General features: G+C 37.0%; 2 protein-coding genes across 2 annotated transcripts; one reads left to right on the top strand and one right to left on the bottom strand.

Annotated features, from left to right (window-relative positions):
- Positions 1 to 140: 140 nt before the first annotated feature.
- LOC104735127 (ethylene-responsive transcription factor SHINE 2) lies at positions 141 to 1,404 on the bottom strand. Its single transcript, XM_010454853.3, has 2 exons — positions 1,175 to 1,404; positions 141 to 893 (listed from the first exon to the last, which is right to left on the bottom strand). The coding sequence occupies exons 1-2, from the start codon at positions 1,252 to 1,254 to the stop codon at positions 413 to 415; spliced, it is 561 nt and encodes a 186-aa protein (XP_010453155.1). The 5' UTR covers positions 1,255 to 1,404; the 3' UTR covers positions 141 to 412.
- Positions 1,405 to 13,565: 12,161 nt separating this feature from the next.
- LOC104735126 (adenine phosphoribosyltransferase 5) lies at positions 13,566 to 15,019 on the top strand. The gene is made up of 4 exons (XM_010454852.3): positions 13,566 to 14,117; positions 14,210 to 14,320; positions 14,568 to 14,660; positions 14,783 to 15,019. Exons 1-4 carry the CDS (start codon positions 14,027 to 14,029, stop codon positions 14,941 to 14,943), a joined length of 456 nt encoding a protein of 151 aa, XP_010453154.1. The 5' UTR covers positions 13,566 to 14,026; the 3' UTR covers positions 14,944 to 15,019.
- Positions 15,020 to 15,206: the final 187 nt, after the last annotated feature.

Here is a 15,206-nt window from a genome sequence, read left to right as displayed (position 1 = left end):
ATTAGTGATTCACAACGATGATTGAATTCGGAGATAAACTTACCCCGGCCGCGGAGTCACAACTCACAAGTAAAACGACTATATTAGAAGGTAAAGGAATATTGGTATATTTAGCTTGTTTTGATTAGTAGACCGATAAATACATCAAAATAAAATACATATATTAATAGAATACCCAAATCCAACAAGCTTTTGTATCAATCAGCACAACAAGCACGTATACTTAAAAAAAAAAACAAAAAAATACAAGTCTGTTTATATATATTAAATTTTTTTACGTGTATTTTTGACAATTTTCTTACATGTGTAAACCGATAAAAAGAACCTTCACATTTAAAGAATATTAAAATCCGGAAAATAATGAAAACCCTCAACTCCTTTTTTCAAGACATCCAACAAGTCAAAGTCAAAGTCAACTCCAGTTCAGCAACTCCTCGATCATCTCCATAGCTAATTGATCCTCATCACTAATAGCTTCTTCTTCTTCTTCTTGTTTCTCAACGTTTTGTTTCTTCAACCCCAAGTCAACCCCCGCACTTTCGTTGGCTATGTTCCCAAGTTCGAGACGCATGACCCAAGTCGGACTCGTTTTCGACCCGGCCCGTTTCTGCCAAACTCCTATGTGGGAACTGTCCGTGTCTAGACGGAGACATGTCAGCGACGGCGTTAGGTCTTTGCAGCTCTTCCTTAGCTTAGCGTTCAATAGCTCAGATAACGACTTTGGCGACATTAACTGAGAGTTCACGTCTTTAACGTGATCGGCACCTTCCTCTGATTTAACGACAGGGAAATTGGTCTTAGCGTTCTGACCGTTCATTAGAAGAGCCGCTTGGTCGTAAGCTCTTGCAGCCGCTTCTGCCGTTTCGAATGTTCCAAGCCAAACTCTTCTCTTCCTGATTATCTCATACCCACATGTATAAATACACTACATTCACTTCACTCCTTAACATATGCATATAATATTAGCTACGTACACATGAATCGAGTTTGAAATGGACTTTTTAACGTTTCTTTATAGAGTTTATTTGCATTTAATCATATACAAATAAGTTTTGAATTTTTGATAAATACTTAACCATTGTAGCTTCATATGAAAAAGAAAAAAAATCATTGTACGTAATATGTAGACCTATACATGAAAATATGTATTTGTATATACAGAGCCTACACTTACAAAAGAGGATGGCGAATCTCAGAGACCCAAGAACCCCATTGTCGCTGGCGGACACCTCGGAACTTCCTCGAATGTACCATCTTTTTCTTTCCTTCAAAAAAAGAAAACTTGATATAAGCTGATTTAAAATTTAGGGTTCTTAGTTTCTCTCTTCTTAGCGTACATAGACAATAATTAGAAGAGATAGATAGAGACTGAGGTAGTCTCTGATCTTACTGTGGTTCGTGTCCAACTAACTATTTATATAGAGAGCTTTAATATTTTTGAAATTTCCCTTCGTTTGTAAATCGACTTTTCTTCGATGATCTAATAAATTGGATTCACGATTATTGTAATTAAGATATTTGAGCCCCACTCTTTGTCTCTCAAACATCCGTGAGGGCCGTAAACATCAATTGATATTTATTCTCTATTTATGAATACAACTTCCTTACTTTATTAGAATGACTCTAGTGAAGACACGACTTGTATCTTCATTTCTGATGTTGCTTTCATGCCATATGGGGACTCTCTTTTTTTTTGTCTTTTCCCCCGACGACCTATATAGGGACTCATCATGCCTGAGTTTTAATACCTACATACAAATTAAAACTATCATATCTTTTATCTATTTAAACATCATATATATGTATAGACACTACTTGTTAAGAAAAGAAAAAAATTGCTTTAGATAATAGCATATACAAGAAAGCTTATTTAACTTAAGAGAAAATTCATCTATTGTTTAGGGGATATCCAATATTTCATCTATTGGTTAATTCTTTAACAAAATGTTACTATACATGTAAATATAATTATTTTAAAAACATGTCATTATATTGAGTCAAATTAAAATGTGCTAATATTTTAAAGACTTACAGTTATAATCTGGGTCAACCGTACCAACTCAAATTAGCAATGAGTTTTTCTTTTCACCAAACAGATTTATAAACCGAGTTTTGTACGTCGAACTTTGGGTGTACGTTGACGTCACATAGCTTTAATTCCACGTCGTAAGCTCAGGTCTATTGACTTGGTGCACCTTTTTTGACTTCCAGATTAATTCAGTTTACATTTTCGAATGTCAGTCAAATCTATATAATTCAAATAACCAAAACCAAATAAATGTCGGTGGGTCGGGTGGTGAAACCGTGAAATTAAGGGCGTAGATATTTCAAACGTTCATTTAAGGTTAAAAGTACAATAGGCAAAAACTTTATAAACTTTGCGCTAAAATACATGTATTCACAACTTTTGCAATAATGGTTTTCAGTCCTATATTGTCAGACGACTATAATTGAAGTAAGTTCTTAATAAGGTGGCGCTATGTGATGGATATACAATTGTATAGTAGTTTTGAGGGGGTATTGATATGGTTGCGTTACTAACGTCATTTCAAATTTGTATAATACATGTTATTGTTGACAAAAAAAAATTAGCAACGTTATAAAATATATACTTGTATATAAAAAATATGGTTAATATATTAACCGAAAGAATAAAGTATAAACATATCCAGACCGGATAGTATATATGTGGGAATCATGAATGATGCAGTTAAAAGTTAAAACCACTAAACTAAAAACCCAAGATCACGTGTATTTACAAGTTACTCTCGTATACTGGTTTTTTTCTTTTCTATCTGGAACATAAATGTCGATAGTTTAAAGAAAAAAACAAAGTCAATGGTTTTTTTGCTTTATCAATGTCGCTCAATTTGTTCAACAAATATTCGCTTACTCATTAATTTCTGTAATACTTTGGGAAGGTATTCACCAATATGTACATACTGAATGTAGTCCTCCAATCGGTTCATTTTTGCAGGTACCACCAAATAAGAAATCCGCAATTTGTTACCTAGAGACAAAGTAATGTAATACGTTGCTTTCTCATAATTAACATGTACTAGTACTAAATTTATGTATGTATCTTTCTCTGTATTTTCTAATATAGACACAATTCTGTTTCAGTATGACTTTTCATGATTGTACTACATGTGATCTTTAACAAAAGAAAATTTATTTATTTTGCGCAGCACGGTAAATACTAAAATTAACGATTTATAAGAATACTCCAATATTGAGTTATCTATTTATTTCTTTTGATAAATAGATAATCTATTACATTCGCTAGTATTATGACTGAACAACTGTTTGCTTCGAATTGGTTACTGGATCTATAAGGATTCTATTCATGAAATACTAGGATACATTCGTTAAATCCTTTATGATCTAAAAAAATCTAAAAGTAAAAAAGTACACAAGTATGTGATAAGCTTTTGTGAGTGAATGTTCGAAAATTTGAAAAGAACAAGTAACTCGATCGTTGGTGTATTTTTTTTTAGTGTATTTTACCCTTTAAGTTAGTATAATAAAAAGTCTATAGAAATATCTTTTGTTTTTTCCCTTGGCAGGAGACTAGTCCATTATAGTGAGCTTCACCTATGGACAAAGCTAATGAATAGAATAATGTACATTTATGTGGTAACTTAACACTTCAGCTAACTTTACAAAAGTATAGGTTCGCCACTGTCGATCGATTGGTAGATGGTTTCTTTTGCTTATTTCTTTTTATATTCACAATTAAATGGAACATTATTAAGTAGTTTGTAGGAAAAAAAATATATACATCCAATTCATATCTAACCAATGTTTTGGTTTATGTGAAAAAAAATATATAGTGTTCATCAATAAAGTCAAATGGAATGCGTAACAAGAAAAAGTATATTGTCATCTAACCAATATATTGGTTTATGTGAAAGAAAATCTTGCATACGAATTTGGAGTTAGTTTAGAAAAACAAAATCAATGTTACAGTTTAAACATTCCTCCTATATGTTGAAATGAATGGGTAAAATACGGTGCAAATAAGATTAGCAAGGACGGTGGATCCCAAACTCAAACTCAAACTCAAACTCTTAAATCAATCCACTTTTTTCCTTTAATTATCGTACCAACCCATTAAATTGTAACTGGTCCGAACCATTTAACCGTAACTAATCTTCATCTAACCTAAATTAAGATGTACACCCACCAAGGCCCTTCTCATATCAATAAATAAAAGTAGTCAAGAAGTTTTTTTATATAGATATTTAAAACCATGATTAGTAATTTCATTATTGGTCGACTTAATTTTTGGGAAAAAATTTAAAGATTATGAGTTGGCAGACTATCCGGCGATCGTCCTAATAAGACTTTACTTTAATTTGGTTTCGTTACAGAAATAATACTAAGCTAGCTGGTAAACGGGACTTATATTTTTTTTTTTAACTTGGTAGGGAAAAACATTTTCGATAAGTAAATTGGTATGGTTTGAGGGTCAGATTCAACGCATGAAGAAATAACTTTTTTTGGCACCATGTTGTCTGGTTTCAAGCTAAGTACAATCTATGCAACTACCTAGGCTTTCTTCTTGTCTATGACTGACACAATTGACAAAGATCATTTTTACGCATGAACGGTCCCGAGTCCGAGTCCAAGTTAGCAAAGTTTGGGTTTCGAACCACTGTATTATTATATCTTAAGTATTTAAGTGACTTATTCATATATTGATTCAACGGTACATTCATTTACATATTAACGAAATTTTGTATAGTTCAGTGGTAAAAGACAAAAGAGACACATGTGGCAACCTACGTACACTATAGTATAATAATATCTAGAACATGCATTCCTACCTAAATTTATGATCGATAATGAAGTGTACTGTTTGCTACCGAAATCACATGAAGAGCTTTTAACATACAATAAATTCAATGCATGTGCGCAAATCTCAACTAAAAAATAAATAAAATTAAAATTAAAATAAAAAATAAATGTCAACTAAACTCTGTTTGTTATTGCTTAATTTTGAATAAAACCAAGTCGTCACACCTTCGCATGCCACATGAGCGTTCGGTATGGTTGCTTCTGCCCTTTTTTTCTGTATCCAATAGGCCTATTGGATTCAAGTTGAACCCTATAAATTTGCCCAGAAAGAGGCTAAGCGACCATTGCAATCAGCCTGATAGACATGAGTCAAGGGCCCAATAATAAGTAAAAGTGCAAAACCCAATATTTTCTTAATTTTTTCTTTCGTACCAATGTTAAGTAATTTTGGTTTCAATGTTTGATCTTCTTAAACTTGTTCGTTGGATACAACATTTTATGCTACAATTTTTTAAAAATCTGGTTAATAATCAGAGTCGTAGTATACGTAGCATAAAATAGGCGTAGTTCAAATTTTTAAAAGATTATATAGTCAGTAATATCCCAATAGCTATAAATCAATGGAGCCTGTAGATCAAGTACTAACCAACAATTAACAACACACGCTCATAGTGAAGCTGGAATAGTTTCTTTGCAGTTTCTTAACAGAAAGTCAAAGTAAAGTGTAATAAGTTGTGAATGATTTTTCTTATTTGATTATAAACACTATAGAGTCTAGACAACGAGAACTGGGAAATCTCCTCGAAGTTGTAAGTATATATATTGTTATATTTGAACTTATATTTTTCTCTAGGTTGTCGATAAGCTTTGTAGTGGGTTTCTCGGTACGAGGTTCATTTACCCTTTGAAGTTCGAAGTTTGAAATATACAACAGCTTTTTGTTTTCTTTTAGACAGAACAGATACATGCTTGAATTGCTTTTCAACTTTAAATTAGATATACCTCATATTCTCTAAGTGTAATCAGTTGAAGAACAATATAGTTAAGAATATATGTATCTAAAATACGACTAAGATAATTACATTAACTAAAAAGTATTCAGTGAAATGAAATTTGTATTACAACGATTGATTTGTGCGAGATTATCTGGATTTTAGTAAATTTGTTTCCTACTTTTTCATCGTATGCAATTTTGATTGTATGCAATCGGATAGTGAGATTTTTTTTAATACCGTTAAAACTTTACAAGCATATCAGAAATCCTAACGGGAGATAATGTAAATTATTGCTTGTAAAAGGTTTATTGCGTATTATGTACGTGAGATATATATAGTACCCCTTCACCACTATCTGATGTGATCTGATCTCTCACATTATTTCAAATTATTGCGTATTGGTTACCAAAAATGAGATAGGGCTAGGGTTCCGGTGGATTCACAAATATTCTCAAAAGTCATAAACACTCCAAAGCAAGATAAAAAAGACTTGGTGATCGAGAGCTTTTTTTCTCTCTCTCTCTCCCTCTCTTATCATATATAGATTTGATGTTACTGTTAGCCTTAAGAAAACTTGAACCTATGATTGTTTGTTGTTTATTTTGGAAGCAAAGTGATTTTTGAGGTCGAGAAGTCTTTGAAGCGGACCCAACATGGTTTAAGGAAATTGCATTAAACACATTTTTCACGAGACAACTACGTCTTGATACTGTGCATTTGCGTCAAGTTGGTTAGAATTTATGAGAAGCGTAGAAGACACTAGCAACGAAATATCTTCGGTGAACGAGCACAAAATTCTTATCAGTCCACGTTTCTGACATGAAATTTTGGTTTAACATATAGCATTAAAATTCAAAATGAAATTTGCTCGTGAATAGAGGGTTCCTATCCAACTGTTCAAATACATGATCTTCACTAATATATGAAGTTTCCCATTGTGCTAATTTAAAAAAATATATATTTTCAATTATCTTGGCTATTTATTTATTACACCCTTATGTCAGCTGTAGATACATCAGTCACATCCTATATTAATCTATAAAAATATGAGTGAAGATCAAGATATACTTTAGCTAAATTATAGAGCTATCTTAGCCTGAATTCAAAACTAAATTTTTTTTTTTTTTTTTTTTTAGCTACTACTACTGCAAAGTAATCAAGGTACGCATTGAAACTGAAGGCGATCGAGAGGCGACTCTTAGATCTAACATGATAAAACCCTAGATTTTGAATAGCAACAAGAGGATTCAATTCTAGTTGCTCATTAGGCCGGTGTGGCTTCGGCGTTGGTGAAATCTCAAAGTTAGAGGTAAGCTGAGCTTGGATCTGCGAAGTGAAGAGGATGAATCGACCAAGGAAGAATCGAGAGGTGTCACTGATGGATGAGCTAAGAAATTTAGACCTTTTAGGTGAAGGAGAGATAGTGGAGATCCCGGATCTGGAGAACAAAGATCTCATTGAGGAGAACACAATGAGCGTCATAGTTCGATGTCTTAACCCGACGGTTCATAAAGTTGGAGGCTTGGTAAAGGCCTTACCACCTATCTGGGGGATGGAAGAAAGAGTTAGAGGTAGGGGCATTGGAGAAGACCGTGTTCAATTCATCTTTGAAAATGAAGGAGACCTCTACCACGCTCTGTATAGAGGACCATGGTTCGTAAATGGGTGGATTGTGACATTGGAGCAATGGAAACCTAACCCAGGACCAGAGTTTCTTCGGAGAATTTTATTTTGGATCAGGATAAAAGGTATCCCCATACACCTTCTAAAGAAACAAACGGTGGAGTCGATTATTGAACCTTTTGGGAAGGTGGATGCGGTTGAGCTTCATGCGAAGAACTCACAGTCCTTAGAGTATGTCAGAGCAAGAGCATGGATAAATGCGGATGAGCCTCTGCAATTTGTTAAGACTGCAAGATTTAAGTCGGGAGAGGTAGTTCGGGTGGAGCTAGAGTATGAAAAACTACTCAAAGTATGTTTTTCTTGTAGACGTCTTACTCACGACCAAGCGGCATGCCCATATCAAGTAAGAGAGACTCCTATAAGGAGAGGCGGAAGAAAAGGAAGCAAGGTCGATCCTGTAAGTAGTAAAGGGAAAGGAAAAGGGAAGGACTTGGGAACAGAGCAGGAGGATTTGAGGGAAGTGCTGGGTGGACGTAAGAAGGCTTCAAATGGTGGTGAACATAGCAGGGGTACAGGCCATAAGTCATTGAGCATAAAAGAAAGGATGCAAGGGAAAGGGCAGATGGATACGAGGAGAGGAGTGTGTGTTAATAAAGAATGGAGACCCAAATTAGGTGTGGGTGGAGCAAGCCCGGGAATTGGTGACTCTAGTGTAGCAGCGGATGGATTGATGTCCCAAAGTAAGAGAAGAAGAACTGGTAACAGTGGAGGTAACAGTGGCGGTAGGACGAATAAGAAGGCAAGACTTGACGCGGGGGAGAAGGAGATGCAGTCCCCAACTGTTTTTGGAAGACTGGGATCCAGTGCAGAAAGACTGCGAGAAGCGGGAAAAAGAGGATCAAGTGAGAAATCCAGTCCATCAACTTCAGTATTTGAAAGGATAGGCTCCCAAGTCTCCTCCTCATCATGTCCATCGAATCAAGCACACTCGGACCAGTCAAAACACTCTGCCCAAATGGCAGCCTCATCGGATCATTCTGCTCTCGTAGCAGCTCCTTTAAGGAATCAGACTGCTTCATCTGAAGTAGCAACTCGTCAACACTCCTCTGGCGTAAAGTCTAGGAGCTGTAATGACAAAAACTTGGAAGAAGGGTTGATGGTTAATTCCAACCCTTCAAACCAATTATGAAGATATTAAGTTGGAACTGTCAGGGGGTGGGGAATACCCCTACAGTTCGACATCTACGGGAAATACGCGGTCGGTATTTTCCAGAGATAACATTCCTCTGTGAGACCAAAAAGAAAAGAGGCTACTTGGAAAATGTAGTCGGTCACTTAGGTTATTTTGACTTACATACTATGGAACCAGATGGGTTGAGTGGTGGGCTTGCATTAATGTGGAAGGATTCGGTTCAAGTGAGAATTCTCCAAGCAGATAAAAGGATGATAGATGCCCACATAGTATGGCAAGAGAAGGAGTTCTTCCTGACGGGAATTTATGGAGAACCGGTTCAAAGGGAAAGAGGAGAGCTTTGGGAGAGATTAACTCGGCTGGGGAATAGTAGGAGAGGGGCATGGATGTTAACTGGAGATTTTAATGAATTAGTTGATCCAAGTGAAAAGCTCGGTGGTCCAGTAAGGAAAGATTCATCCTGTAGGGAGTTTAAGCAAATGCTGATCTCCTGTGGACTGTGGGAGGTTAAGCATCTAGGATATTAGTACTCGTGGTATGGCAACCGAAATGATGAACTAGTTCAGTGTCGTTTGGATAGAACGGTGGCTAACCAGGAATGGATAGAACTGTTTCCCCAAGCTCAAGCGACCTATCTACAAAAAATATGCTCTGACCATAGCCCACTTATTAATGTATTGACAGAAAGGGTAGGAAGCAATAGAGCAGGGTTCAAATACGACAAGAGATGGGTTCAAAGGGAAGGCTTTAAGGAGTTAGTGGATCAGTTTTGGAGCCAACCGGTGGGGGAATGTGTAAGTATGATGGAAAGGATAGCAGCTTGCAGGAAAATTATCTCAAGATGGAAGAGGGATTCCAAACCGAGTTCTGCACTCAGACTCCAGAACCTTCATTATCAGTTGGATGTGGCAACTCGTCAAGTTCCTTACGACAGAGGAGAAGTGGCAAGGTTAAAGAAAAAAGTGAATCAGGAATACATCTTGGAGGAGCAGTACTGGAAAGAAAAATGTAGATTCACTTGGCTCCAAAATGGGGACAGGAACACCAAATTCTTTCACGCCGCGACGAAGAACAGAAGAGCCCAGAATCGGATTCAAAGGATGGTTGATGATAGTGATCATGAGTGGAATTCCGATGTGCAGATAGGCAAGGTGGCTGAGGCTTACTTTAAGAAACTTTATACATCGGAAGATGTAGGCTTCACAATGACAGAGATGGGGGAGGTAAACCCTGTGGTTACTCGTAAAATGAATGAAGATCTGCTAGGCCCTGTTTCAGAAGAGGAAGTTAGGAGGACAGTATTTGGTATCAATCCACATAAATGTCCTGGTCCAGATGGTATGAATGGCTTTCTCTTTCAACAATTCTGGGAGAGTATGGGGAATCACATTACGAGTATGGTGAAAAGCTTCTTCAGTAGTGGTCACATTGAAGAGGGGATGAATAAGACAAACATTTGTCTAATCCCAAAGAAATTGAAAGCAGAGAGGATGGTGGATTTTAGACCTATAAGCCTCTGTAATGTGATTTATAAGATCATTGGGAAGGTACTGGCAGGAAGGTTAAAGAGGATACTCCCCAGTGTTATTTCAGAAACGCAGTCAGCATTTGTCGAAGGGAGGCTTATCAGTGACAATATACTTATAGCACATGAGCTTTTGCACGCACTGAGTTCAAATAATAAGTGTGCGGAGGAGTACATTGCCATCAAGACAGATATATCAAAAGCGTATGACCGAGTGGAGTGGTCCTTCTTGAGGCAAGCAATGAAAACTCTAGGTTTTGCAAATGAGTGGATAGGTCTTGTGATGGCCTGTGTGGAATCAGTGAGGTACCAAGTTTTGATAAATGGGAATGCTCATGGGGATATAGTGCCGACAAGAGGGTTAAGACAAGGAGACCCACTTTCTCCATATCTGTTTGTACTCTGCACGGAAATGCTAGCCAAAGCTCTGCAGGTAGCAGAGAAAAGAGATCAGATTTCGGGGCTTAAAGTGGCGAGGGGAGCCCCTTCCATATCCCATTTGTTCTTCGCGGATGACAGCATGTTTTATTGCAAAGAGAAGGATGAAGAGTTGGGTCAACTGATTCGTATTATCGAGGAGTATAGCTTGGCCTCTGGACAAAGAGTTAATTACCAAAAGTCATGTGTCCACTTTGGTAAGAATATACCAGCAGCAAGAAGAGAGATTATTAAGAATAGCCTGGGTATCAATGAGGCAGAAGGGCAGAGTTTTTACCTCGGAACTCCAGAATCGTTTGCGGGATCAAAGGTAACATCTTTGAACTACCTTCAGGAACGCCTAGGACAGAAGGTCAATGGATGGCACACCAAATTTCTTTCACCAGGTGGAAAAGAGATCCTCTTGAAAGCTGTTGCGATGGCTCTCTCTGCTCACACAATGACATGTTTCAAGCTCCCAAAAGGCGTATGTCAACAAATAGAGTCGATTATGGCGGGGTTCTGGTGGAAGAATAATAAGGAAGGGAAGGGAATGCATTGGAAAGCCTGGGATAAGCTTAGTAAACCAAAAGCAGAAGGGGGCCTGGGATTCAAAGATATTGAGATGTTCAACATAGCTTTACTAGGAAAACAGTTGTGGAGGATGCTTACTAAACCAGAATCTCTGATGGCAAAAATCTACAAAAGCAGATACTTTAAGAAGTCAGATCCACTTAATGCACCTCTCGGTTCAAGACCATCTTATGCTTGGAGAAGTATACATGAAGCTCAAGAGATGATCAAACAGGGAGCAAGAATAATTGTTGGAAGTGGCGAACTGGTTGATATTTGGAAGCATCAATGGATTGGGTCAAAACCTGCGAAACCTATTAGACAGACCAGACATGTAATGAACAATTTACAAGGAAGGACTGCAACTTTGTATGTGGCAAAGGATCTTCTAGAGGCGAATGGCAGAGAATGGAACCAAGATATAGTTCAAGCGGTGTTCACAGAGGAAGATGCAAGGAGGGTGTTGGAACTTAGACCAGGAGGGGACGGTACAAGGGATTGTTACACTTGGGATTATAGTAAGTCAGGGTTTTACTCAGTTAAGTCGGGATACTGGGTACAATCGGAGATCATTAATAAGAGAAATATAGCCCAAGAAGTAGTACAACCGAGTCTAGATCCTCTCTTTCAACAGATATGGAAAACAAATGCCCCACCTAAGGTCCAACACTTTCTCTAGAGATGCTTGGCGAATTGTCTTGCGGTAAATGGAAATCCGGCGTACAGGCACTTAACCAGGGACAACACATGTTGTAGATGCTTATCTAGTGCAGAGACAGTAAATCATTTGCTCTTCCAGTGCTCTTTTGCTCGTCTGACGTGGGCAGTATCCTCATACCCAGCTCCGCCAGGAGGTGAATGGTCTGAATCGCTCTTTCAAAATATATATTATGTTTTGAATATCAATGCAGAACACCCCGGGAGGGACTTGACTCCATATGGGATGATTTGGATACTCTGGAGATTGTGGAAAAACAGGAATAATTTGATTTTTCAAGGGAGAGAATTCTCAGCCCCAGAGGTGATCCAAAAAGCAAAGGAGGATGAAGAGGAATGGCGGATGAGAGGAGTACCAAAACCACAGGTGGAGGCCCAGGGGACTAAAAAGAAGGATCGTGTGCGATGGACTCCGCCTCCCCAAGGATGGACGAAGTGTAACTCAGATGGTGCATGGAGAGAGAGTGATGTAAACTCAGGAACCGGATGGGTGCTAAGAGATTATAGGGGGAAGGTGCTGTGGTTGGGAATGAGGGCCATGAGAAGGGTTAAGTCTGCATTAGAAGCTGAGTTGGAAGCCTTTAGAGAGGCTGTGCTTTTCCTTGCCAGATTGAATTACATAAAGGTTGTATTCGAGTCAGACTCACAAATTCTTGTGTCTGCTTTGAATGAGGATAAGGATATCCCAGCGTTAGGTCCAACAATTGAAGATATTAAAAAAACGCTCAAGGGATTTGAGGGGGTGAGAATCGAGTTTATAGCTCGGGAAGGGAACGTAGTAGCGGACAAGATTGCAAGGGAATCTCTTTCTTTATTGAATTATGATCCCAAATTGTATTCTTTGATGCCAGAGTGGATAAAATCTCTAGTGGAACTAGATAAAGTGTAATAACTTATTTGGTTAATGGAAAGTAGTTGTTGAGCCAAAAAAAAAAAAAAAAAAAAACTAAATTTTTTTTGTTATAGTTGGCACTTGGCATGTACTACTCAAATTTTGGCGCATGTAGACTCCTTTGCTGACCATATACGTAATTATATTTATTCGTGCTCGGTGATTTGCTTGCTCCTTGTACTTTTTACTTGCGCTTTGAATTTCACATAAAAACCAGTACTACTATATAAATGTTATAAACGCAATCTACAAAAAAAAAAAAAAAAAAAAAAAAAAAAAAAAAACAGCACTCGCACAAACACAAAAGCTATAGTGTAGTGTAGGAGACAAGAAAATAAATAAAAGCACCTACGAAGAGAAATTTAAGGAAGAAAAGAGGTAGTAATAACTAAAACATAAACAAAATGTATCCCTACTCCTACCAAAATAAGTTTAAAATGTGTTAAATACTACAAATTACACAGTTCACAAACTTGTAACTTTTTTTCTCATTAAAGATATAGTAATAAAAGAGGGTAAGTAGCTGTGTATGGAGGAGACAAGACACAAAACATGGAATGTGAACTAGTTTAGTAGGAGAATGGGTACTTCTTTTTATAGAGAAATGGTTTGGTTTTTTTGCAGAGTATCGAATCTCTTTCCTTTATAGGTCTTTCGTTCGAGACTCTCTGAGAGATAAGACTCAGAAAATTAAAAAAAAAAAAAAAAAAAAAAAAAAAAAAAAAAGAGCTAAAAGCCAAAGATTCTCTCGAAGATCCATAAGATTTTCTTTTCTACTTCGGATCTTCTACACTCTCTTTAATACATAGATATACCATTGGCCTTGTTTGTGTTTGTGATTGTGATTTATTATTAGTATTATTGCGCGGGGGTTGATAAATCCTGTGTGCCGACCCAGTTCGCGCGTGTGATACATACACACACAAACACAACACTCCACGCACTCTTTTCGTCTCTTTCTCTATTAAAATATTAAATGCTCTCTCACCCACTTTCTTCTACTACAACTGGTGGTGAACAGAGGAACAGAGCGAGATAGAGACACAAAGAGAGAGAGAGAGGATCTGATCTCATTTCATTTCCTCGTTTCCTTCTTCTGCGAGGGAAATTTAATTGTCTTCTACTTTGAAATCTTCCCCATTTATTTACTCTTCAAGCAAGAAAGAGAAAGAGAGAGAGAGAGAGAGATTAATATACTAGTGTTCAAGACACTCCTTGACACTCTCAAGAATTGAATTTCAAAATTTTAGAGAGAAAGAGAGAAAGAGAGAGAGAGAGGATAGAGAGAAACGATGTTTGCTGCGGAGAATGGTCTGAAAGGTGATCCAAGACTCGAAGCTATATCAGCAGCCATTAGAGTTGTTCCTGATTTCCCCAAGAAAGGTCTTTACAACTCTGTTTTCCTCTGTTTTTGCTCTGTTTTTTTTTTCCTAATTTCTGAAGATGTTTCTTGTTTTTATTTCTTGCTCGGTCAGGGATTATGTTTCAGGACATAACAACGTTGTTATTGGATCATAAGGCCTTTAAACATACGATTGACATTTTCGTTGATCGCTACAGAGACATGCAAATCTCTGTCGTTGCTGGTAAGAGACTCCTCTGTGTGTCTTTTCATCATTATCTTCTCTCACCTTTTCTTTACTACAACAGTGTTTCGTCATCAAGTTTGTTAAGTAACGCCAAAAATTCGGTGTCTTTCTAAATGGGTTTACATCATATAAGCAAACAAAATACATTATTTAAAGATACAAAAGAAGTAACAAAAATTGTATTTTTCTTCATTAAGAAAGTAATATTTTTTTCTTTACATGCAAATGTATGTGTATTATATAGGAGTTGAAGCGAGAGGTTTTTTGTTGGGTCCTTCCATTGCCTTAGCCATCGGCGCAAAGTTTATCCCTTTGCGTAAACCAGGAAAATTACCAGGTTACTTACATTTTTTTAAACTGCATTCTCTGTTTTTTTTTTTTTTTTTTTTTTTTTTTTTTTTCGTGTGATGATAAATATAGGCTCTATTGAGATTCTGAAGAAAGGAATGTGATATATAGGGAAAGTGATATCGGAGTCGTATGAGCTTGAGTATGGACATGACCGTTTAGAGATGCACGTTGGCACCGTTGAGCCTCGAGAACCCGGTTCATTCCGGTTGAGGTTATTTTCTCCTGGCAGAGTTCATGTTTCATTGTTACAAGTTTCATCTTCTTTATAAAAACTCTTAGGGTTTCAGTTCAACGTCTTTGTATTCGTTCTCTGTAGATTGAATTTTGCTGTGCGGCTTTTACTTTTTTTTTTTTTTTTTATCTTAATCAAAAAATGGCTAATAACTGTAATCATGAAAAAGGGTAAGACATACATTCGTAATACTATATGCGGGAAATCTGAAGGAAAGAAAGTACAAATAGTAGTAGTAGGTTTACTAAAATTGAATGCGGTTATTACTGAGAGAGCTGATGAAGTTGGTTGTTGGTATTC

Source organism: Camelina sativa, chromosome 13, assembly GCF_030686135.1.
Source record: "Camelina sativa cultivar CO46 ecotype springtype chromosome 13, ASM3068613v1".
NCBI lineage: Eukaryota > Viridiplantae > Streptophyta > Magnoliopsida > Brassicales > Brassicaceae > Camelina > Camelina sativa.
The sequence above is the reverse complement of the archived record's forward strand: the minus strand, read 5'-3'. Positions and strand labels throughout refer to the sequence as shown.

Bases quoted from the DNA above. Each gene is read 5' to 3' on its own strand.
- LOC104735127 (XM_010454853.3), bottom strand. From the start codon at position 1,254: ATGGTACATTCGAGGAAGTTCCGAGGTGTCCGCCAGCGACAATGGGGT. The intron at 894-1,174 runs GTAAGTGTAGGC...TGAGATAATCAG, and splicing joins GAGATTCGCCATCCTCTTTT to GAAGAGAAGAGTTTGGCTTG.
- LOC104735126 (XM_010454852.3), top strand. From the start codon at position 14,027: ATGTTTGCTGCGGAGAATGGTCTGAAAGGTGATCCAAGACTCGAAGCT. The intron at 14,118-14,209 runs GTCTTTACAACT...TTGCTCGGTCAG, and splicing joins TCCTGATTTCCCCAAGAAAG to GGATTATGTTTCAGGACATA. The intron at 14,321-14,567 runs GTAAGAGACTCC...TGTATTATATAG, and splicing joins GCAAATCTCTGTCGTTGCTG to GAGTTGAAGCGAGAGGTTTT.